Raw genomic sequence first — 24,812 nt, 5'->3', positions numbered from 1 at the left:
CGTTGATGAGAATAATGACATTTCAGTGTCTTTGCTACAACTGTCCATATCCGGATTCGTTAAGTATGATGTGAAGTACGGAAAGGCTTGGTGTGCTAAGCAAATTGCCCTGGCTATTCGTTGGGATAGCTGGGAGGAAGCATACAACAGGGTTCCCCGGATATTATGTGCAATGCATTACTACAACCCTGGCTTGAAATGGTTTGTAGACACCGGAGGGATGTATTTCCGGGACTCGTTGAGTCATGTCCTGTATCGTGTGTTCTGGTCATTCGCGCAGACACAACATGCATTCCAGTTTTGTCAGCCAATCGTACTTGTTGATGGCACTTTCCAAACCGGAAAGTATAGGGGTACATTGATGATGGCTGCTGCTGTTGATCCGGAGGACCAGATAGTACCCATGGCTTTTGCTTTGGCAGAACAATGAATCATGGTCATGGTTCATGCAGCTTCTACGTGTTCAAGTGCTTGGCCCATCTCGCACTGTATGTTTGATCTCGGACCATCACCCTGGGATTCTTAATGGTGCAGATGAATATATCGATGGGTTCACGCATATAGTGCACAGATGGTGCATGCGACATTTTGCCGCTAATTTCTGGCGACGTCAGAGGAAGAAGGAGGTTTGTGACAAGGTAAAGGCTCTATGTTGTGTACATACAGAGCACCAGTTCAAGGAGATAAAGAGAGAACTAGACAAGATGGTTAACGAAGCTGGCAAGGCATGGTTCGAGGCGCAGATGGAACATAAGGCTAAGTGGGCGTTAGCATATGATGAGGGTGGATTCAGGTACAACATCATGACCACCAACTCGTCAGAGTCTTTCAACCGTGTGTTCACCGGAGTTCGGTCGTTGCCTGTGTCTGGAATTGTTGAGTTCTCATTTTAAAAGTGCAACGAATATTTTGTCAAGAGATGGAAATTTGCACAGAGAAATCTAGCTGAGCATGGCCGATTTGGAAAGGCCGAAACAGAACATTTGAAGGAGGCCGAGGAATTGGCCAAGCAGCATACCGCCGAGCCATATGGACCTCGCCGGCATGTCTTTAGTGTGCGGGGGAAGGGTGGCACAAGATTGGGCGGCGAATCTTATGGTAGACGGAACTACCGAGTTGATCTTGAGAAAGTAGAGTGCAGTTGCAATGTGCCTCAGATCATATATGCATGCCCCTTACTCTCATATGATCACCGCCTGTAGGGTCTGCAGATATGACTTTGAGGTTCTGCCATACATGTCACCCTTGTATCTCCGCTCGAACACCCTTACTATATGGGAGAAGAGCTTCGAGCCTTACCTTGACCCGACACAGTGGCCCTCTTATCATGGTTATGACTACTTGCCGCATCCAGACCAAATGAAGGTAGTGAAGAGTAGGAGGAAGAAGAAGCGACTCAAGGGGACATAGACGCTATGAGAGGATACGGCGAAGACATGTACGGAGGGAGAGACTTCAACGAGCCTTTGCTCCATTTGCAAAGAACCTGGTCACAAGGCTAGCAGACATAGAAGACGATGGCACCAGGTCCATACTTAGAAGTTGCTTATTTTCCTAGTGAAGTTGTGTTAATATGTCTATTAATGTTACTTTGAATATATACATGTGCTTTCATATTGTGTTCCTATATATTGCATAACAAGTAGTTTAAATTTTGCAATGCTACATAATGTTAATTTGAATACTATAACCCTTTGTTTATCAATTTGTAACAGGATGGCCCTGCCCTCCCACGCAGCACCAGTTGTATCCCCTTCTTGAGGTAGAGTACAACCGACGACCCGCACCGAGCACACTTGTTAACTGACACCGACGCAGAGGTGCCCTTAGCTTGCCACCTTTGAGGCCCCGCACGCACACCAGTGGGACGCTGGGACGAGCATTACGCGCCGTACATACTTCCTCGAGCTTGTCCGTGTTGTCAAATACGGTCTTCCGCCCCTAGATCCAGCAGCAGCTGTAGACAGGTGCGAGTGCCTTCATTCATTGTACATAAAGGTCTATTCTTGTAACGTTCCACCTTCCTAACTTTTTGACCAGTGCCAGTCCAGGAGAAAGTAGCATCCCAGGGACCCATAGACCCGTGCTACCACACCGACCAAACACCCATCCTCCCTGTGCCCGCCACTAGCTTATCCAGTCTTCTTCCCTCCCTCCCAGTCCATCCCCAACCCAAGTCAGCGGCGGACGCCGGCGAGCCGCGCGGCGGAGGACCACCGCCTCCTCCATACCGCCGCCTCACCGCAGTCATGTCCTCCTTCCACTTCTTCCCCGCTACCTCCCAGACCCCGGTCCCGGTCCCCCTCCTCAAACCCTCTCCAAAGCCACCCCTCCCCTGCCCCCACACCCTGTGCACCGCCGCCCTCCACCATGTAGGCGGCAATGCATACTCGTGGCGCCACCCGCAGCTGCGATTTCGGCGGAAGGTCCTGGCCCCCGCGGCGCCGGCCGACGCGCCGCCCGTGGGCCCCGACGGCGGGAGCGGGGGCGGCGGCGCGGGGGGAGGGGGCGGAGGGGAGGACGAGGAGGAGGAGGGGGAGAAGAAGGAGAAGGGATTGCTGCCCGAGTGGATGAACGTCACCACGGAGGACGCCAAGACGGTTCTGGTCGCCGTGGCCATCTCGCTCGCCTTCCGTTCCTTCGTCGCAGAGCCGCGCTTCATCCCCTCGCTCTCCATGTTCCCCACCTTCGACGTCGGCGACCGCATCGTGGCCGAGAAGGTGCGATTCCTGCCCTTCCTTCGTTCTGGTTGCAGCTTGGAACCCCGGTTGATGAAATGCTTAAACGTTCTGTATAATTTTGTGTTCTTTTGGCACATTTATACTGTTGTTAATTAGTAGTACAAATTCCTTGAAAACACATTTTGCTTTCTGGTGATCAGTTTGACAAATCTGAGTTACTTCCTGATTGCTTTAGCTATCAATGTCATGGGTTCATGTTGGCTTGGGAATGGATATCCAAAAGACCTTAGTTTTCCATTTCAGTTTCTGTTGGATCTGGGATCATTTGATTACTTGAGGACTTATACTGGGTTGGCCACTTTTGTAGAAGCTCCTGGTGTGTATCAATACATTCTGAAAGATTATGTTCTATTTAAATAATTTTCATTGAATAGAGCATGTTAGCCTGCAGCCATAAAATGCTTTCAAAATGTCGTGTAAAAAAAAATCTTGAAATCAGTTGCAACCAGAAAGGATTTGTCCTTTATGCTATGTTCATCCAGACTTCTCGTTATCTTATTGCAGCTCAAAATTGATGTTTTGTTTTCTCAAAAAATATGAAGACAAAATGGGTTATGCTGTAGTGGCGAATACGTAGGGATTGAAATGTCAGGAGAGTTTCCTGCAATTAATATTCATGAAATTTCACTTCCATATAGAAAAGGAATCTCTTGTGTATATGCATCAGAAAACTGTCCTCATGGGCAGTGAATGGTCTCTTGTATTATGTTTTGCCCAACCATCCTACCACAGTCATATGTAACATTTTGAACATTAGTTGGCTGTAGCAAAGCATGAATGGCATTTCTTGGTTGAATTCTTATAACACAAAACAGTGTGCCTGGGGAAAAGGTGGGCAAATGATCTATCTCCATTTATTAGTCCATGAATTAGACCTTACTGTCAGTGATGCATTTAAAAGTACTATGTTCATATGAGATCTGAATAATGGTTTCATATTTAAGAATGTGCAACCTTTTATTTTTGGGAAAAGACCAACAATTAAGGGTGCATAATTGCATATTATACTGCTTCTTCATTTGGGACCAATTAAAACTGCAAAAAATTGAGTACATAAGAACATATCCACTATGCTCAGTATACTAAGTATGTCCTGTTAGCAGTTCTAAAGTTCAGAAAACCATTTTTACCAGATTATAGGGCTCATTTTGGACTGTATTAAGTTTTATATATGATCTTTAAGACCCAAGTATGTGATAGTTATCATGAGCAGGATGTCATTATGTCTGTCAAGCAGCACTCAATGGCTAATGCACTTTGAAGCTAATACTACTTGGCTTTATCTACTTTTTTTTCCTTGTTTGTAGATTAGTTCACTTTAGTCTATAATATTTTGTAAGTTGGATAGTTTTTCTAGTCCATTTGAAATTTGAATTATGACACTATGGCACATTATTATTGTTCACCTGCAAACCTTTATTGGTTCTTATTCATTCTGGATTTATTTATGTTTTCATTGAAAGATGAAATCTTATGTTTGCTAAGTATGGACAGCTGTTATTCAATTCATTGCTTAATTGACCATCTGAAATTTTCTCAGGTTACTTACTACTTTAGAAAACCATGTGTAAATGACATAGTAATTTTCAAAAGCCCGCCAGTGCTACAGGTACTACTTACATATTACATATATGTGCAGTGTTTCTTGATGATATATGTTGCTTGTTGATTATGTGAATAATGGAATATTCCTTTTCAGGAGGTTGGTTATACTGATAATGATGTTTTCATCAAAAGAGTAGTTGCCAAGGAGGGCGATGTTGTTGAGGTTTGTCTACAAATCAAATGCTGTCCTTTTATGTGTGCTGCTATATGCCTTGATTGTAAATACGGAAATTTTTTATTTTTTGGCCATGAATTCCTATTTTGTAGTGCTATTCTCTTAAGCTGAACAAGTGAATTTTCTAGCAGAAAGGTTAGGATATGGCAACTAGCAGCATATTCTTAACATTATTTGTTTTTCTGGCTTGTCTATTGCTTTTATTGTTCAATTGGTTGTTTATGTTATTGTAAACATATCTCAACAGAACTTCTCAAATGTTATGTTAAAAGGGACTAAGGGCGCGTTTGGATTGGACCCAATGCTCGCCCGACGAAACTTTTGTTTTTTGACTGCACCTGTGCTGTTCGGTTGGTTTGCCGCCAACCCACCAACGCAAGTATGCAGTTAATTTTTTAGCCAACTGAGGGCAGAACCCCAATGGCAAAAAGCTGCACCAATTATTTGGCGAGCCCATGCATGGGTGGGGCAAGCACAGCACCAACCAAACACACCATAAGACCCTGTTCCAATAGATGTGATTTGTATCTGAATCTTGAAATACTCCCTCCTTCCTTTTATGTGTGATGTTGGGTAGTTCAAAATTGAACTAATCAACATCATATATAAAAGGAAGGAGGGAGTAAATCATTTGGCTATACACCACTTTGTGGATGTTGAATTCGACTGCACACAAGCCTTTTCCCTTTAATCCCCATGCATACCAGGCACATTGGCAGTGATCATCAGGGGTGGTGGTGCCATTGCCGATGTGGTGTCCGTGGCTACTGTCTGCCAGTACAGCCAATTAATTTATGTGTCATGATAGAATTGTTAAGAACTCTGAAGTGCTCTAGTTTTGGAGGACTTAGAAATAATAGTGAAAGTGATGGGAAAAAACATCCTTTGGGTACATTCAATTGGTCAGACTCATGTGGATATATTAGTTTCGATGTGAGTTTATTTTAGAGAAGTTGCTGTACATATTATGTACTAGTGTATGTTAGAAGTTGCTGTACAATTTGCTTATGTTTAATTGCCTGTTATGCAGGTTCATGAAGGTAAACTTGTTGTGAATGGTGAGGCTAGAAGTGAAGAATTCATTCTTGAGCCACCTACATACGACATGAATCCAGTGGTAAGGTTTTTTTAGATGCTAATGAGTGACACCTGAACTCCCTTTGTACATGATGTATGGTTTTTTTTTGTAGAATTTGTGCATATAATATGAATAGCACACGCCGATTCAAAAAAAAAAAGAATAGCACACTATCCCGTGCTGTTTTATTTTGCAAACAAAATGACATTGTATGGCTGATTATGTTTTGTTGGACTATGGAACCCCTGGAGTTGCTGTATATCTGCCGATGTTTGTTACATGAATTTATAGGTTATAAGACCCACTCTTAAACAAATATATCTTGGCAAAATTTTATAGAAAGGTTTGCATTTTGCGACTTGCTCAATGCCATGTTATACCAAATCAGGAATGCTAACTATTTTGGAATAGTTTGAACCATATAAAAGCAGTGAGATACTGTAGTTCCATTTTTCGTGCACAACTCTCAACCGCATTTGTAATTTTATATGCCTACCACCATGTTCATATATGTTGTTTCGTGAACATTCTCTTTTGTTATATGGCTGAAAGTTGTCTTCATGCTAGATTTTTGTTTCAATACATATAAGAATATGCTGATTTTATCAAGTTTTTAACCTATTCAACCATGCTGATGCTATCTCTCCTTGCAGCAAGTACCTGAAAACTCAGTTTTTGTAATGGGAGATAATCGAAACAACAGTTATGATTCCCATGTGTGGTAATATGTCAAATTTCTGCTGACATTTATCAAGTTGCCACGTATTTCATCTCAGAGTTATACTGAATTGATGAGCACAATTGCACAACCTTTTTCAGGGGCCCTCTTCCCGCAAAAAACATCTTGGGGAGATCGATTTTCCGGTATTGGCCTCCTGAACGCATTGGTGGTACAACCAAGGGTTGCCTCAACCCTGAACTGAACCCTGAAACAAAACCAGGACCACTTATTGATGTCAAATTGACCAAGTAGAAGTTGATCAATTAGTTATTGTAGTGTGGAGGTAGAGCTTAGCATGAGCTCCTATAGGTTATTCCTCTTTTTGTATAATCTCAGAGGAATACTTGGTGGCATCTAGCTCTATTAGAAATCAGAGAGGGGAATACATTTCGTTCTCCTTGGGATTGGGGTTGAACGGCCAAAGGCACGGAAACCATTTTGTCTCAAGGTTTCAGTATCCTTTCGCCGTGTTGTATACTCCTTTGGGAAACCTTGGTATTCGTCTTCCGTTATTTGGAAGATGGTTGACCTAATCAAGCTGGAAAAAATGATTTCATTGTCGAAATCCAGATTCTGTAATATCATGTAACCCTTGTACGGCGTGAATGTCCATCATGTAAACGGAATGCAAGTGTAAAAATTCAATGTGCTTGGCCCATTGATACGTCTGTGAATGGTTAGATTAGACATGTAAGTTTTAGTCTCAAACAGAAATTCATGAAACTAAAGTTGTACAAGGTTTTGAAGGCTCATTTGTACAGAGGGTCACTTGTATTTCTCTAATTTTCTCCGGCGAAGGTGGGGACGGCGGTGCAGATCGATCGATGGATCGATCGATCGACAGTCATTCATTTTTATCACCAGTCATCACCTCAGCTGTGTTGGTGCGATCACGAATCTCCCGAATCCGGATGTCCCATGTCCCAACGCGGTGAGGTTCGTCATTCGTGTGTGTACGCAGGCAGAGGTAGCTCAGCAACCTGCCCGCATGTGCCAGTGTGTTTGCTTGCGAGTTGCGACGGTGACGAACCCAGAAATCCAGAATCCATTTCCAGCCAGATTCCCTCCCGAAACGCCGGCGACCCGATCCTAAGCTTAGAGTGCAGAAGCGGACACGGACACGATAAGGCAACTCCCGTCCCCTTTTGCGCTTGGGCACGCCTCGTCGTCCCCGGCCGTCTCCCCGCGCCGATCCTGCCGTGCGCGCGGCGGCCGGGGCGCGACGTCACCCTCGCTTCGGCGACACAGCATATGCACACCCAGACCCAGACACCCTTGACCTGGGATACGTGTGCCTCCGCCGTGTCAGCGCCCACGCGTCTCCTCCTCATCCTGATCCCTGCGCTACACCCCGCACGTACGTCACGCGCGCGCATGTGCGATGCCTGGCCGGAGATGGCCGGCCGGCCTGGCCCCTTGCTGTTCTCGGCCGCCACACGCCAACCTTTTGAATCCATCTCCGGGTCGTACTGCACGGACGCGCCCGTCTTTTGTGTACATATAGCAGTCGCCATTCCTACCAACTGCCTCGGCATCCCATCTCACTACACCATCATTCACTTGGAACAAAAACCACTCCCCGTCGTCTGCTGCAACAATCGTGTGATCGATCGTTAGGGAACAAGAAATGGCTGGAGCCTACGCCCGCGCGGCGTTCGTGCTCGCGCTCGGCTGCGCGCTGGCGGCCGTGGCCGCCGGCCAGGAGTGGCTCCGGGCGCACGCCACGTTCTACGGCGGCGCCGACGCCTCCGGCACCATGGGTAAGCCTCAACCGCTTCTCACAACCAGCAACACGCACGCACGCGACGTGTGTTAACTATCGATCGTTGATGACGACTTGTGACCACACGGCATGCATGCAGGTGGCGCGTGCGGGTACGGGAACCTGTACGCGCAGGGCTACGGCACGCGGACGACGGCGCTGAGCACGGCGCTCTTCGGCGACGGCGCGTCCTGCGGGCAGTGCTACAAGCTGGTGTGCGACCGCAAGACGGACCGGACGTGGTGCAAGCCCGGGGTGTCGGTCACCGTCACGGCCACCAACTTCTGCCCCCCCAACTGGAGCATCCCCAGCGACCGGGGCGGCTGGTGCAACCCGCCCCGGCCCCACTTCGACATGGCGCAGCCGGCGTGGGAGAAGATCGGCGTCTACCGCGGCGGCATCATCCCGGTGATCTACAAGCGGGTGTCATGCGTGAAGAAGGGCGGGGTGCGCTTCGCCGTCAACGGGCACGACTACTTCAACCTCGTGCTCGTGACCAACGTCGCGGGCCCCGGGTCGATCAGGGCCATGGACGTCAGGGGGTCGCGGTCGCCGGACTGGATGCCCATGGCGCGCAACTGGGGAGCTAACTGGCACTCGCTGACCTACCTCACCGGCCAGGGGCTGTCGTTCAGGGTGACGGTCACCGACGGCCAGACCATCGTCTTCGCCAACGTCGTGCCGCCCAACTGGAGGTTCGGGCAGTCCTTCGCAAGCAACCTGCAGTTCAAGCTCTGAGCATTATTGAGCAATGCGTGCTAGCTGCTTGATTTCTGGGATCTCCAATTAAGTTGCTTGGTAGGATGCATGCTGCATATCTCGATTTGTTGGAAGACCATGCCATTTCTATAGGAACTTGTTACCTGGTTCAAATTCGATCAAAAGAGACTTGTTGATTCCTTGCGCTTGTATGTGTGGTGTACATAAAGAGATTTAATGATTTCATAAAACTATGCCCAAATCAAGTGCTCCGATTTTTTCTTTGATTATAGTTGACTTAATGATTATTTCTGTTGTATGTTGGTAAAAATGAAATTCATCACTCGGTAGATAAAATGAATCTGAAACATCGAATTCTGTGAGACTAACAGTAAGTGTATATATGGTGAGAAGAAGCGGTGGTTGTAGGTAGCAAACTCGAGTGCAGTACTCTGCTCGATGAGATTTAGCTTTCTTTCTTTCTTTTAGAAAAAGAAAAACTACTGTAACTTGTGCAGAGCGAAGTCAATGGACCTGAACTAAGACGTACACAAGCAATGGGCCTCTGGGTACTTGCTCTACCAGCTATAGCCAGCGTCACCTAGCTTGAATGGCAAGTACAGTGTTGACTCTGCTATATACAGTGGAAAGCAACGTACGTCGTTGAGGGTTTCCGAAGGCTCTGACACCTTTACGTGCGTGCGTAGCGTAGCTCAACTAGACACGTCGGAAACCAATGTGCCATACTGCCGTCACGGAGTGTACTAGAAACGCAAGCGCGGCGTTGCCGCGCCTACACTGGATCGGACAACTGTATAGAATTCAGTATGTGCCTCTCGATTGAGGTGCAACATTTGAGAATTGAATGGTGATTACTTGTAATAAGTATGCTGATTTTGGCAAATGCTTCCATATTAGAAGTAGCTTTTAGCATAACTGAAGTGGGCCTTTTCTCGTTGCCTTCCCAATATCTTCATGGGAAGATAAGATTCAAGATACGTCATGTATTTAGAAGGGATTGGAAAATCCTAAAAGGATTTTAAAAGCAATATCGACGTATTTATATTTAAACCTCTAAGGAAACAAATCCTTCGTAGACATAACATGAATTGCTTGCACCATCAAAGACAGTCGATGCTTCAAGCTCAGGACATGATGGAATGTAAATTTGCTTGGTCAATAGAACAACGATGGTGTTGACTTGAAATTAGACATGTCCATGAGACAGAAGGCATACATCGCAGAAACCAAGATAGCAAGCTTAGGAATTTTCTGATTTTGTCAAGAACCTGAGGAAGAAAATCGACTTTCCCCTCAACAATAAAGAGATCACAACCACTCTTCCAAATAACAAATTCTGTGGTTCTTGTATACACATTTGTAAATTGATTGTTTATATACAATTGAGATATGGTAGTATATACAAATAAACATGCTTTTAATGTCTAGAGGAGGAAAAATGTGCATTCTAACAATATTAGTAGGGCGTAGGGCACACCTTCCTGAACATTCGTATTCAAATTCTGGAGAACAGAAGCTCTGTGGCATTTAGTGCATGAATTGAACCACCAAGACTGATATGAACTATGCAACATGGATTGATATCATCATCTGAGGTTCAGTAAATATAATGAACAAAATGTCATTTTGATGATAGAAATGAAAAATTGTTTGGCAGAAAGGCACTTCGCAAATAAAGGATTCATAAAATTGCACAGCTGACTGGCAAAAGCTAAAAATGGTTAACTATCCAACGAAACTACATTAGTATGCCATTTAATTTGATAGTAACTACAGCTGTACAGAAAGCAATGGATTTACCTGTGAAGGTGCTCAATTCATTGTTATTCAGATCAGAGACGATGGAGTAGTTGTGAAAAGTACACTTTTATGTATTTGTTGATATATAGTAGCAATATAGCATTAGGTTGTTGCATGTTCCTAGTCAAATTGTCGATCAAATATGCATAAGATCGAGACTACGCACACACACAACTCATCTACTAAGGCTATGGACTCAAACAATCTATTAAGCCAAATTGGTACGGTCGTATGGACCAGGATTGAAGGCACACACCGTCGGCGGTGCGGAGCCAGTCAGAACACACGCTGCCCAGGTTCTCGTGGGTCTCAGCCACGCGACAAGACGTCGGTGGCTGAAGAGAGAGGAGAGATGGTGAGGCAGCTATGGAGACACTTCTGAGTGGTGGCAAGTCTCAAGAAAGAATAATGTTACTATAGAGGTCCTTCCTCATGTGAACATCACACTTCATGATAGAGTTGCAGGTGGTCTAATGGATTCTAGGTGATTACATACCAATGAAAGAAGGCTGGAAGAGGAGCTGACCTCAGCACATCTGAACATCTCTGACCCGATGGTGATCAAGTGTCCACAAGGAAACTTATAGCTGTTCTCCGCAGAGGAGCTAGTCGTCACCTACATGGATTGGCTCTTTTGGATCCATGCCCTCATGCTTCTGAAACTCCCTGTAAGTTTTTGAAACCAATTTAGGTCGGTTTACCTGTTTCTATTGCCAGAAACAATTGTGTCAACAGATTATATAATCGGAATACTTGTGATGATTGGTTAATACCTATAGCCTATTATCTGTCAAGCAGGTGGCGCTTTGCTTTTTCTATTGCAAGTTACCACAGGAAGCAGCATGTGATAAAAAATGATAGCTAAAAATACCGATTTGGTCAGCCAATTGGTGAACATGAAGATTTCATTTGACAATAAATGTTAAAATTCCAATTTATGCATGACAAAGCAGTTCACTATCAGAAACCTGTTAGAACAGAGGAACATCAGATACAGTTCACTTGAGCAAAGATCAAATCAAAATTACACATCCGCAGTCTTGCAAGGGATGTGGGAGCGGCTAAATATACTGAAAACTTGCGAAATTTTAGAGTTGAGAAGGCTGAAAGTTATGCTCTCCTTTGCTTTGTCAAGAGAAAAATATAAAGCAAAATGGAACTGCGAGAAGTCTTGTGGATTTTCAGTCAAGTCAGTGTATAACTACTTGTGCAGTTCTGAGTATGGCTTCCATACGAAATGGTCTTGAAAGCTAAACTTCCACTGAAATTAAAAATTTTATGTGGCTGAAGGCTGATATCATGTACTGCAATTCTAACAAAAGACAAAAATTTGATATATCTGGTTGTTAATCATGTTTTCCGAGATGATGATTATACTGGTCCTATTGTCTAGTATGTTAGAGTTTTGCATGCTATGTTAGAGTTTTGCATGCTAGGATTGTCTCTTGTCATGATTCATTTATTTCAAAAATTAGTACAACAATTATCTAATTATCCAACACCATTTTCCATGTAGAGTTCCATGCGTGAAGCGAGGTGGCGTGCGGTTCACCGTCTACGGGCATGACTACTTCAATCTAGTGCTCGTGACCAATGTCGCAGCTGCTGGCTCCATCAAATCCCTGGATGTCAAGAGCTCCGATTCGACCGAGTGGATGCCGATGGCGCGCAACTGGGGCGCGAATTGGCACACTCTGGCATATCTCACCGGCAAAATGATCTCGTTTAGGATGACCAGCACTGATGGACAAATTCTTGAATTCACAAACGTGGTGCCACAGGGATGGAAGTTTGGCCAGACATTCGCAAGCAAACTGCAATTCAACTAATCACTACGTTGGGGCCATCATTTGTGGCTGAAAGTTGCTTGCCCTGTATGCAGACAATGTGCACTAGCAGTAGATACACCGAGTTCGCTGTTTGTATATACAGATACCGAACCAACACCTATGGCCTTGTACATATACCCCTGTAATTCAAATAAATTTTATTGTACATTTTAAGTCGCACACATGCCTAAGCAGATTCAATATGTGTTCTTTTGACATGAACTACGGCAGGCTTAACGCCGACTTCAACATTATTGTATTTTCAATATGCGTGTTCTACACATAAAAGATTTGTGAAGGGATGTACAATGAGGGAGAGGGAGCATGATCACTATTACACTCGAAACACGCTCACTTCAAGATCAGAAGCAGCTTGTTGTAGCACACGCCTTGTTGTGTAACTCCATTCCGACTTACCACAAACAAGCCGGCAACCAATGCATGGGCCAGGGTTATGTTACATTGCAAATGCACTGGTTGTACGTTTCAGTCCTACGATACAGCCATCTATGTACCTTGATTTCGAGTAAAATGTACTAGAAGTCCATCAACTTGTAACAGGATGTCACTTAGGTCCATAAACTTAAAAAATGTATTTTTATAAACTATTTAAGTGGTTCACCATAGGTCCATAGTCATACACGTGGACAGCTAGTGATGACGTGGCACGCTAATTGGGCATCTCCTCTCATTCCTCACCATCTTCTTCTCTCTCCCCAGGGTCTCCGGTTGGGAAATTTAATCTAACACGTTGCGTTGCGGGCGAGATGAGCGTTGTCCTGTCTGCCATGGCTGAGCTGACAGAGCTCAAGCCAACGGCACTGCGGCGGCTGCTGCTTCGTGTCGTTGTCCTCGGCCGCGGGGCGGCGGATCTCCTTGAGTAACATCACGTCGTTCTTCGTCGCTGGGCGGTCGCCTGCGGAGCCCGCATGCGATACGCAGAGTGCGGCCACGGAGAGCACCTGCCGCCCGGTGCGTCAGCTGGTTGACAAAATGTTTGGCCCTGGCAGATGGAAAAAGGTATATTTTGACAAAATGAAGACGGTTGTGTAGTTTGCAACTCCTTTTCTTTCGGGTTACATACTTACATGCTAATGTGGCGATGCACCTGAGCAACACGGGAGATTGATGGTTGTAAATTCGTAATGCAGCTACAGCGTTTGCCGTTTGTTCTGATCGTCTCTTTTATCTGAATCCTCATTTCTGTCCGGAAGCCCTGTTTCAGGCAACCATCGTCTATCGATGCCACAGCTTTCTTGCGTTCATCTATTGGCTTGTCAGCTTTCCTGCATTCTTCCATGTCAGTCTGAGATACAGGAAAGCGAGCGCACGCGAGCCGACAGCAGCGATATAGGCATAGGGGCGGGGTGGGCGCGAGGGAGAGATCATGTCCGCCGAGAGAGGGGGGAGGGAGAAAATGCTCAGTCAGTGTGACATGTCATCGTTAGCTGCTTACATGGAAGGGTATGGATCTACGGTGAACGATTTATAAAGTTTATAGATCTACAAATGCATTTTTTGAATTCGTGGACCTAACTGACACTCGATGGACTTTTGGTGCATTTTACTTCTTTACTTTTATTCTAGCTATTTATAGGATAACTGTATGAACCAGTGATGTGAGACTGAAGCACGACTTTTATTTTATAAAACAAAAAACAGCAGCACGAGTATTGCTGGAGGAGGTTCAGTTCACCACTTCAGACGTCTGAACTGGAGGGGCCAGGCCCACCAAAGGCGAACGGCCAATTATTTCTTTGGGCCTTTGCATTTGTTGAGAACTAGAGTGGAGAAGATTGAGGTGGTTGTTGATGGGCCGAGAATTCATTAAGCCTACATGATAATAATAAAGATTCTATGACTCCATTCCGACTTAGCACAAACAAGCCGGCAACCATCAATTCAGTGCATGCGCCAGGATTATGTTACATTGCAAATGCATTGGTTGTACGTTTCAGTCCTGCGATCCAGCCATTTTTTGTTTTTTAAAAAAACAGCAGCATTAGTATTGCTGGAGAGGAGGTTCAGTTCACGATAAGCAGACGTCTGAACTGGAGGGCTAGGCCCACCAAGGGCGACCAACCAATTATTTCTTTGGGCCTTCGCATTTGTTGCGAAGATTTCGGTGGTTAGTAGTGATGGGCCGAGCATTCATAAAGGAATCTTGTTTTCTATTAAAAGATTCTACAAGAAAGCCCACATGAGCCGTTATGTAAAAATAGATGGTGGACCGGACGCTTGGGAGCCAATTTGTATAAGCAGTTCAAAAACAAGTGCAAGCAGAAGTTCAATGCGTTATTGTGGAGCAATGTACAAGTATAAAAGCAGTTAAGAACATGAAGAAGTTTCAGGTAGCTTGCAGTTGCAGTGCAGCGTACTAGCTTTGCCTGCTGACTGTGGCTAAACTTCCCAATGCGGTTAAGAGGATAGATTTCAGGTGATTGAAAGAAAAGAACCAAGTATTCCATTAATTTTTGAAAAGAATGGTTATTTCTTAATTTACAAACTGCCGCATCAAACAGACTTATTGATGCTGCGTCCAAATGGGAAGAACACATTGTACTTTGATGTACATGGAACAACACTAATCACTGGTATTTACATAATCCTTCCGCACAATTCAATATTAGAGGTTCTGGATCCCAATGTTCTGGTGTTGAGACTCTGCAGATATCATCGACGTGATGATGAAGACGTCAACAAAGCCAATTCTGCCATTGAATTTTGACCTTCTGAAAGATAACCAAACAAAACGCAAGGTTTAGTTTCTACTCTAAAATGACCTAAAAATTGTGTTAACAATTGAGAAATCGGGTATTTACCATTATGATGCATTAGAATTTTGCTCCTTTACGCTGCCTGCTTAGCCAAGGTGGGTAGATAGATCTCATCTGGAACATTCAACAGGAAGCTAATAAGCAAAATGAACCCAAAATATTCTCGCTCAATAAGAAAAGTTGAAGCTCAACTAGATGAACCTAGGAAGTACACAGTATTAATTTCTAAAACATACCAATAAGAATCAATCCAATATATTGATGCAGGACCATGTCCGATAGAAGAGCATGTTCCTGGGACTCATCCTATCGGATATGGTTGAAGCTGTTGAACATCCCAGTGTGGGAAGCCTTGGCTGCAGGCTTGGGCGCTTCAGGGGCTCCAAACACGTTCCAGAACCGGAGGGTCTCATCCGCAGCTGCTGAGGCTACTGTGCAACCATCAGGGCTCTGCAGTTTCACCACATTAGAACCATCACTCCATCAGCAATGTTCACACTAATATATATTCAATGCAGGTACTATCAATAGAAGTTGGTTTGATGAATTCACCTGAGCCATGAAAAGGACACGGGAGGTATGGCCAGTGAGTTCAGCCATCTTCACCATTGATGGGTACTTCCACAAGGTTAGCTGGTTGTGTGTGAATCCGTGTGAACTCAGCAGCTCTCTCTCATTCTTGTTCCAGAGAAGGGCGCAAACCTGTGATCCAGTGTCGACAGAGTTCAGACATGCACCGGTGTGTGTGTTCCAGAACTTGATGCACCGATCGCTACCACCACCACCAGTTGCCAGCAAGTTGCTCTGGAATGGGCACCATGCCAGTGCCTTCACAGCGGCCATGTGATCGTCGAGCCTGTGCAGCCACTGGTTGCGGCCGGCAGAAGGCATGGAGGATGCCATCGACACATCCCAAATGTGCAGAAGGTTGTCGTTGCCCCCGCTGGCCAGCTGCTGTCCTGATCCAGACCACTTGAGCCCGCAGACCTCCTGGCTGTGTCCCTCGTATGTCTGCACGACGTGGTTCCTAATCCTCACATCATTGTTCACGATCTTACCATCCATGCTACCGGTCGTCAGGATGCTGTTGTTCCATGCCAATGAACCAACTCTTGCCTCATGCATACCTCTGAGAGTCCTCAACTGCAGAGAAAGAATTTTCTTAATTCAGCAACAGAGAAAGCATATAACCACAGTACTATCACAACATTGTTTGACGAAGCAGGACAGTGAACGTACCAATCGGTTAGAGCTGGTGTCCCAGAGCTGGACATCAGACGAGTTGAGCCCAACAGCAATGTGCCGACCGTCGGGAGCCCAGCTGACGCTGGTGATGGGACCGCTGTCCTCATCGACAGTCACAAGCTCAGAAGTGGATCCGCTCGAGGCGTCCCACAGGTACACCGTGTCGCCCAGAGCAATGGACAGCACGTTGTTGCTCCCCCAGTCGAGCAGGTTGAGGTAGTAGTCATCAACAAGCTCTGGTGCATCCAGAGTCCTCTCCGCAGACTGCATATCGTTTCAGGCCATATAAGAATCCAGAAACCACCATCCAGTTGGTTCTTCGATCTAGAGGTAAGAAGAACATCAGGACACGAACTTACCTGGGGAATGTGGCGCCGCTGCTTGGCCGGTTTGGCGTGGTGGGAGGAAGCCGCGTCAGCACCCGTGACGTTCTCCGGCTCCGGCGGCTTGTTCCTGAAGGCGAGGATCCGCGTCCGGTTGTTGAGCAGCTTCTCGGCGAGCAGCCTCCGGTACGCCTCCTTGGAGGGGGACGCCGCCGCGTTCTCCTTGTCCTTCTTGGGCTCCGTGAGCAGGTAGTGCGCCATGTCCATGTCCATCGCCGACCTGTCCGGGATGAACCTGTCGCCCTGCATCGAACAAGCAGACGAAAGGAGAACAAGCCAGCTCGGTCAGGCGAATCGACAAACACCTTACACGCGCGAGCACAAAACGTCCAGAATCTCGCAGGGTGGAGCGCGGGCAGGGGACTCACGTAGCACTTGGCTGAAGGGTTGCGCGATCCCGAGCTCAGCGGCGGCATGTAGGGCCGGGATCCAGCCTCCTGCAGCGGCGGCCGCGGCGCCGCCGCCGCGCGGCTCTTGACAGATGAGATCGAGCGGGAGCCTGCGTCCATGGTTAGAAGAAACAGGGCAACAAAACAGTAATAATAATAATACTAACAGGAGAAACAATGGAACTCAGCAAAAAAAAAAAAACAGGGATTAATCGCAGGTTAGTGAATCGAACACGAAAGGAAACGCGAAGATTAACTCAAAGAAAAAAGTCGAGAGCTTTGATGAGCGAGCGAGAGAAGGGCGCGCGTCTCGAGGTCTCCCCGAGCGATCGAGATCGGCGTGGGGAGGCGGAGAGGAGCGCCGGGAGAGGGAGAAAGAGAGAGCAGAGCTGCGCGCTTGAGCTGTGGGGTTTAGGGATCGGCCGCCGGCGAGTATTTGTAGGGCGAGGAGGGGAGGAGAGACGGGGAGGGGAACGCCGCCGCACAGCAACGGCTATTGTGCCAAGGCCCAAGGGGAGGAGAATATAGCCGTTGCGGGTTCTAGGGCTTGTCCTGCACGGACGGGTGAACGGCTCGGATCTGCCGACCGCTTAGGATGCCTAGTGCTCCCGCGGGCCCGTACTCGTAACCCGCGAATGCACTTGCATCAAAAATTCATCCAAAAATATAAATGAACGTATCTTGTTATCTTCAGCATCATACAAAAAATGAAGATGAACAAAAATATGTGCAAGAGTAAAAAAAAAGAGAAATCAGCAAATCAACAGTAACGGGTGCGGGTCCAGAGATGAACAGGTGCAACCCGCACTATTGAAGTGCTGATTTCACTTTTTTGTATTTCCTTGCAAAGATTTTTGTTGCATCTCAAAATTTGCATGAACTTAGATGTTTGCATCATCTATCCATCTATATTTTTGGTTGAATTTTACATGCACATTTTGGTTAATTCTTTTTGCAGGAGTACGGGAGTATACGGAGGGGTGGGAGTACAGGATATGCTCTCATATATTCTTCGTATGCAATACACTCGTTGGATGTTACCATCTTTACTTACAATTCACTATTTCTAAAATTTTCAGAATTATTATTACTATTTCAATAATCAATTACACTATTTCTAATTTTTTTAGAATTATTATTACTGAATTTCCAATTATTGAAATTTAAAATTCGATCATTTCACGTGTAGGGTGTAGAGATTGAGCCGAGGAGCAACCGTCCAAAGCATACCACTGAGACCAAATGAGATTAAACTTAGGTCGACTGTGTACAAAAAATATGTCATAATTAGACTTAAACTGCATAGCTTGTTAGGATTTTAATTTGGATGGCGATATGGTTTTTCTGGCCATGCCTAAGAGCGACCACAATGTTACAGGAGAAGCACTCCATAAGTAATAATAAACAAATTATCAAACCTATATTAAGGGATGGAGCCAAAATTGAAAGATAGGCTTGCAATAGAGGTTGTGATCTCTTTCATTTCACACTATGAGAAAATATACCCACATTAAATTATTGATAAATAAGCACTAAATATATAAAAAAAGATAAAATTTAATGTATTTTCATAGCACAATTACTAGCTTGCAGTATATTTTGAACGTCTCCTCCTCCTCCACTTCCAGGAGGAGGCTCCCGCCCGTCGAGAATGGCCACAGCCACGACGGCGCGGCCGTCACCTCCAAGAGGTCCTCATGTCCACCAACGACATCCCGCCGTCCTCCGACGTCGACGCCATCATCCTCCGATTCTTACGCCACTTCAGGGACCCGCACGACGCCAGCCGTGTCGACCAGGTAATGGCCACCGCATCCTCGAGGCGGCAGCGAAGCGGGCAGCGATTGGAGTGGAGGCCAGACTGCCAGGAGAGCTCGCTTCCGAATTGGATCGGAATCGAAGCTGACTCGGGGCCAGACTGCCAAGAGAGTTCGCTGCCGAACCGGATCGGAATCGAGGCCAACTCGGATAGAAATCGAGGTTGCGTTCTTGCCTGTATAAATAGCTGCGGGGTTGTGGCCAGGAGCCCAGGACCTCCTCGCCATCGAGAAACTGCTCAGCAACACGCGTATAGATCACCTCCATCAACGCCAACACGTGAGCAAGTAATGACCCGTAGCAACGCACGGGCATTTCTGCTAGTAAGTAATAATAAACAAATTATCAAACCTATATTAAGGGATGGAGCCAAAATTGAAAGATAGGCTTGCAATAGAGGTTGTGATCTCTTTCATTTCACACTATGAGAAATAATACCCACATTAAATTATTGATAAATAAGCACTAAATATATAAAAAAGATAAAATTTAATGTATTTTCATAGCACAATTACTAGCTTGCAGTATATATTGGATAACACCTAGTTTTGTATGAAAGTAACTACTAATTTATCTCGAAACGTAATTGCTAAGGACTTACTTAACTCAATTTCTATTTCTATGCAAATTCTAGCATGCTAATTAAAACTTAATAGGGGGGGGGGGGGCGCATATGGCCCGTGCGAGCCCCTTGGCTCTGTCCCTACCTATATCCGTATACATTGTGCATGCCGTCCAAATATGAGTCTATATAATAAGCTACTCCTATGCATATGTGTAGTATATAAAAATAAATAAATACTATCCTCTTTCTTTACTGTCTACTCTTGGGGGAGAAGTGCAAATAATCATTGCTTTAGGAATAAAGATGGATCATACCAGTTTTTTGTCGCGAAATTTGTTCCAAATTTTGATCAAATTACAATAATTAAAAATTAAGTACTTAAAAATATTATTATTTAATGTCCACCCAGTTATCATTCAAAACATAGCTTATACTGCAGTGGCTTTTCCTATTTTGCGCAAAGAATCAGCCTCGGTTCGAAGACCAGTCACAGTGACCACTACTATATATAACTGATAGTATATTCTCAGTTAAGAGAACCTATCTCACAAATAATAAAATTCAAAGATTTTCGTGAAATTTCAAAATTCTAACCCGGGATCGTATACGTTAAACCACCTTAATAAATATTGTGCTTGTATCCACTGCTAGAGAACTCACCTTCCATCCAACATTTTTTTTTTGTCTTAGTTGTCTTTGGACCTGGGACTAAAGGATCTTTAGTCCCGGGTCAAAAATGAACCACCGACAGAGCAGCTTTAGTCCCAGTTGGCCCCCTAGTCCCGGTTGTAACGGGTAGTGGGATGAGGGGGTGTTTTGTCCTGGTTGGAAATACCAACAGGGACTAAAGGCCCCTTCACCAGTCCCGGTTGGAATTACCAATCGGGACTATAGTTCCAACCGGGACTAAGGGGCCATGCGGCCCCCTCTCTCCCTCCACCTTATCTTCTCCTTCGTCCTCTCCCTTATCTCTTCTCTCTCACACTTCTTTCTCACATGCCGCCGCCCCCTTCCCTCCCTCTCTTCTCTGCTCGCCACCCCCTCCCCCTCCCTCCCACCGCTGCTGCCGCCCCTCTCCCCTCCCTCTCTTCTCTGCCTGCCGCCGCTTCCCCCTCGCCTCCCTCTCCCGCCACCGCCGCCCCTCCCCCTTCCTCTCCCGCCCCCTCCCTGTCTGCTGCCCTCCCCTTTCCAATCTGCTCGCCCCTCACTGGTAGTGAGGAGCAGCAGCGGGGCGAGCAGGCGTGGTTGGCCGGCTGGCTCCCGGCTAGAGGCGGCGGGGCGAGCGGCGGCGGGCGCGGGCGGGTGGGCGGGCGGCAGGTGCGGCGTGGGCGGGCGAGCGGCGGCCCGACACGGGCGGCGCACGGCCTCTTTTTTTAACCTTTTTAGTCTCGGTTGGTAAAACCAACCCAAACTAAAGGGGGTCTATTATCCTGGTTAGTTTTTGGGATCTATGTCCCTTACCAATCGGGACTAAAGGTGAGTTTTACACCCGCGGTCTATCATCTTGTGGTACGTGTGTGTGGTGGTGCTGCTGCTCGGGCATGAGCTCCCTCAGAAATGTTGTGCCTATCAAACTGAGTTCAGAGAGAATTTCAGAATGGGGAAGGGATGGTATTAGTTCAGCCAAAGGCAATAAGATAATGTATAAATAACCGAAAAATATGTAAGCCCAAGGTGGAATGTAAATGAACAATGGAGTAGCAATATTAACACAGTAATGATAATCTGACACGGAGTATTATGAAGAAATTGATTTAAATTAAAGGATGCAAGAACCTCACTAGCTGAACTTGCTATCCAGCTACCGTCCTAACCGTCAGATATCAGGTTTCCATGTTACCGCTACCGCCAGTACAACTGGAATGGATGTCATTAAAATATGCATATTAATCATGCTCCAGTTACAAGTGGTTGAGCCAGTGTTGCTTTGGGACACACTTTAATACTTCCTCTGTCCGGAATAAGTCTATCTACTTTTGTCCTCAGTCCAACTTTTGTATCTTTTTTCTCAAAAGAACTTTTTTGACCTATAACTATAAATATGTAAAATTTATATAGATTGACAACGTGGTATTACTAGATTTATTGAATATTTTCATAATATATAAATCATAATATGTAAATCTCTTTATTCAAGATATTATATTTTTATATTAATTGATGGCTGCGATCAGAGGAATAATGAAGTTTGTATTTTCCTCGTACATGTAATGTAAGGGACTACTAGTACTTCATGATCATGTTAAGTAACATAGTTAGAGATTCTGATATGAATTGATTGGTTGGGGCTCTATGTGGCTGTGTGTCTAATATATTTTATTCTTTTCTATAAAGTTTATATATATTTTTTTTTCTTTACCGACCTGCCGTAGTTCGCAGGTCGTAACGACTAATCGTTTACTCACTTACACGCCAATGGGCGCTGCTGATGCTGCCGTCCAGGTGCAGGATCAAGCGTGTGACTGACTAAACACACGACATCCTTTCTTAGACAGAGGTACGAACCGTGAAACTGCAACTAGAAGTCAAGAACGCAAAGCCGCCGTTCACTTCATCACCTTGCAAAAGTCAAGCAACGATCCTCTCCAAAACGGAAACGGTGAAGAAAAAACCGACGAGATGTACAGTGCGCCATTGCATGCGTGTCTGCGCGTACATTTTATATCTCCGGATTGCACCGCAAGTAATGCATGCATGCCATGTGCACGGTAGCTATGTCCGTCTTGCTTCATTCGTTGCCCTTAATTTCTTTAACTAATCCTGTGTAGCTCTAGCCACCAATGAGGCAATGACCCAATCATTCCTGATTGCCAAGGGTCAGGCCGTGTATATATACGTACCAAATCATGGCACGAATCATCACAAAAGAATCCATCCTTAGTTCCATACATCCAAACAAACCAGTTCTTGCACTGTCCAGAAAAATCTTGGCTTGAGAGATATAGCTTACTTCCGTGCGGTTCGAGCCACAGGTATGGCTCCAGCTCGAGTTCTTGCAGTCGTGTTGCTCGCAGTCGTCTCGTTGTCGGCCGCGGCCGCTGCTGATGACGCTGCCACCGGCACTTCATCGTCTCCGGCGCCGGTCGGAGGATGGCTGAAGGCGCATGCCACGTTCTACGGCGGCGCTGACGCCTCCGGCACCATGGGTAAGTATAGCCTTTCTCTTATGCCATGACGAAAACTGCAGTTACTGAACACCCTAGCTAGCTGATCGAGAGATAACGTGATGTCCGCATCATTGTATTTGGCAGGCGGCGCTTGCGGGTACGGGAATCTCTACTCGCAGGGCTACGGCACGCGCACGGCGGCGCTCAGTGCAGCTCTGTTCAACGATGGTGCTTCGTGCGGGCAGTGCTACAAGATCGCCTGCGACCGCAAGAGGGCGAACCCGTTGTTCTGCAAGCCCGGCGTCACGGTCACCGTCACCGCCACCAACTTCTGCCCGCCCAACTACGGGCTGCCCAGCGACAACGGCGGCTGGTGCAACCCGCCGCGCCCCCACTTCGACATGGCGCAGCCGGCGTGGGAGAAGATCGGCGTCTACCGCGGCGGCATCATCCCCGTCATGTACAGAAGGTGTGTGCAGATTAAAATTCCTCCTCTACTCTGATATCTCCTAATTAGGCAGCAATTGTCCAAAGAAAAATATCACCTGCAACAGTATCTTAATTACAAAGTTCTTGCGTGCAGAGTACCCTGCGTGAAGCGAGGTGGAGTGCGGTTCACGATCAACGGGCATGACTACTTCAATCTTGTGCTTGTGGCCAATGTCGCAGCTGCCGGCTCCATCAAGTCCATGGATGTCAAGGCCTCCAACTCAAATAATTGGATTCCAATGGCGCGCAACTGGGGTGCCAACTGGCACTCTCTTGCATACCTCACGGGACAAATGCTCTCGTTTAGGGTCACTGACACTGATGGACAGACTCTTGAATTCACAAACGTGGTGCCAAAAGGATGGAAGTTTGGCCAAACATTTGCATCCAAGTTACAGTTCAAGTGAGAGCTCCATACGTGATTGATATGTGATATGGTCAAAATACTGCTTGAATTGCATGTGTTGTATGCGTGTGTGTGTGTGTTCTTAGCAGATATGCCTCTTATTCTTTCTATTGTACATAAAGATATTTAAATTATTTGTGCATTGCTCTACATACTCTTCATTCATACAATTTGTTCTCAATTCCTATATACAACCATACATTCATGGTAGCATTGATTTGTTGCATTATATAAACCCCCCTATCATGTTTAGCTGCTGATTGCTTTGGAAAAAGGCCCAACTCCAAGGCTCTCCATTATAGAATGGGACATAAATTATAGAGAAAATTCTTTATTTGGCACTGGAAAATGATTCAATTCCTTCCTTACACTGAAAAGTTTTCCCTTCCTAACATGACACTATAATTTCTACCTTTCATTCCTTATTTGACATTTCCGTCACTTACATTAGTTAAGTTAGGTGAAACGATCTCCAAATCATCTCTAAAATCATGAAACTTTTTGTAATGATAGAACAAATGAATATGAACCCATTTCTATTAAAAGGAGACACGTGCCTTTATGGTTTTACAATTAAAACTCACCAAATTAGTCTACTTTTATATATTATATGAATTTTTATGGCACCAAAATGCATTAAAAATTAATTATAATAAATAACTAATATTTCTCACATCAGATGCAGTAACTTATTAAGTTATTTCGTAGCAAAACTTACATAGAGAATTATGAAGAATTGCAAATTAAATTTGGGAAATTTTAGAAAAACCTTGTAATTCTCTATGTAAATTATGGTTGAAAATAATTTTATAAATGACTACATGTCATGTAAGGATTATCAGTTATTTTTCCTAATTTGTGGAAAGTATTTTGGTACTATAAAAGTTCATATATGCTTCAAAAGTTGTTAAATTTGGTGAATTGTAATTTGAAAAACACAAAGATACATGTGCGTTTTAAGAAAAATAGATTCATCTTCATTTTTTCTGTTATAAAAAACATTTCATAAATTTTGGAGGTGATTTGATGGTTGATTCGACTTAAGTGATAAAAGTGTCATATAAGGAATAAAAGATACAACTTGGTGTCATATCAGGGATAGAAAAATTTTTAGTGTGAAGAAAAGAACTGAGTCTAGTGTCAAATAAGAAATTTTCTCTAAATTATAGCCACGATGACAAATATTATAGAAAAAACAGCTC

The 24,812-nt window shown here is 45.2% G+C and overlaps 4 protein-coding genes across 4 annotated transcripts; 3 read left to right on the top strand and 1 right to left on the bottom strand.

Moving 5' to 3' along the window:
- The first annotated feature begins 2,081 nt into the window (after positions 1-2,081).
- LOC117859892 (chloroplast processing peptidase) lies at positions 2,082-7,072 on the top strand. The gene is made up of 6 exons (XM_034743091.2): positions 2,082-2,720; positions 4,282-4,350; positions 4,441-4,509; positions 5,552-5,638; positions 6,253-6,320; positions 6,419-7,072. The coding sequence occupies exons 1-6, from the start codon at positions 2,250-2,252 to the stop codon at positions 6,570-6,572; spliced, it is 918 nt and encodes a 305-aa protein (XP_034598982.1). The 5' UTR covers positions 2,082-2,249; the 3' UTR covers positions 6,573-7,072.
- Positions 7,073-7,834: 762 nt separating this feature from the next.
- LOC117859903 (expansin-A13) lies at positions 7,835-9,069 on the top strand. Its single transcript, XM_034743100.2, has 2 exons — positions 7,835-8,080; positions 8,183-9,069. The coding sequence occupies exons 1-2, from the start codon at positions 7,948-7,950 to the stop codon at positions 8,818-8,820; spliced, it is 771 nt and encodes a 256-aa protein (XP_034598991.1). The 5' UTR covers positions 7,835-7,947; the 3' UTR covers positions 8,821-9,069.
- A 5,803-nt stretch (positions 9,070-14,872) lies between these two features.
- On the bottom strand, positions 14,873-17,722 carry LOC117840973 (cell division cycle 20.2, cofactor of APC complex). Its single transcript, XM_034721528.2, has 7 exons — positions 17,205-17,722; positions 16,813-17,079; positions 16,448-16,717; positions 15,761-16,351; positions 15,445-15,658; positions 15,254-15,322; positions 14,873-15,163 (listed from the first exon to the last, which is right to left on the bottom strand). Exons 1-5 carry the CDS (start codon positions 17,343-17,345, stop codon positions 15,515-15,517), a joined length of 1,413 nt encoding a protein of 470 aa, XP_034577419.1. The 5' UTR covers positions 17,346-17,722; the 3' UTR covers positions 14,873-15,163; positions 15,254-15,322; positions 15,445-15,514.
- A 4,761-nt stretch (positions 17,723-22,483) lies between these two features.
- On the top strand, positions 22,484-23,760 carry LOC117863074 (expansin-A23). The gene is made up of 3 exons (XM_034746662.2): positions 22,484-22,754; positions 22,860-23,184; positions 23,299-23,760. The coding sequence occupies exons 1-3, from the start codon at positions 22,583-22,585 to the stop codon at positions 23,609-23,611; spliced, it is 810 nt and encodes a 269-aa protein (XP_034602553.1). The 5' UTR covers positions 22,484-22,582; the 3' UTR covers positions 23,612-23,760.
- The last annotated feature ends 1,052 nt before the right edge of the window (positions 23,761-24,812 follow it).

The sequence above is a fragment of the Setaria viridis genome, chromosome 1 (genome assembly GCF_005286985.2).
Source record: "Setaria viridis chromosome 1, Setaria_viridis_v4.0, whole genome shotgun sequence".
NCBI lineage: Eukaryota > Viridiplantae > Streptophyta > Magnoliopsida > Poales > Poaceae > Setaria > Setaria viridis.
The sequence above is the reverse complement of the archived record's forward strand: the minus strand, read 5'-3'. Positions and strand labels throughout refer to the sequence as shown.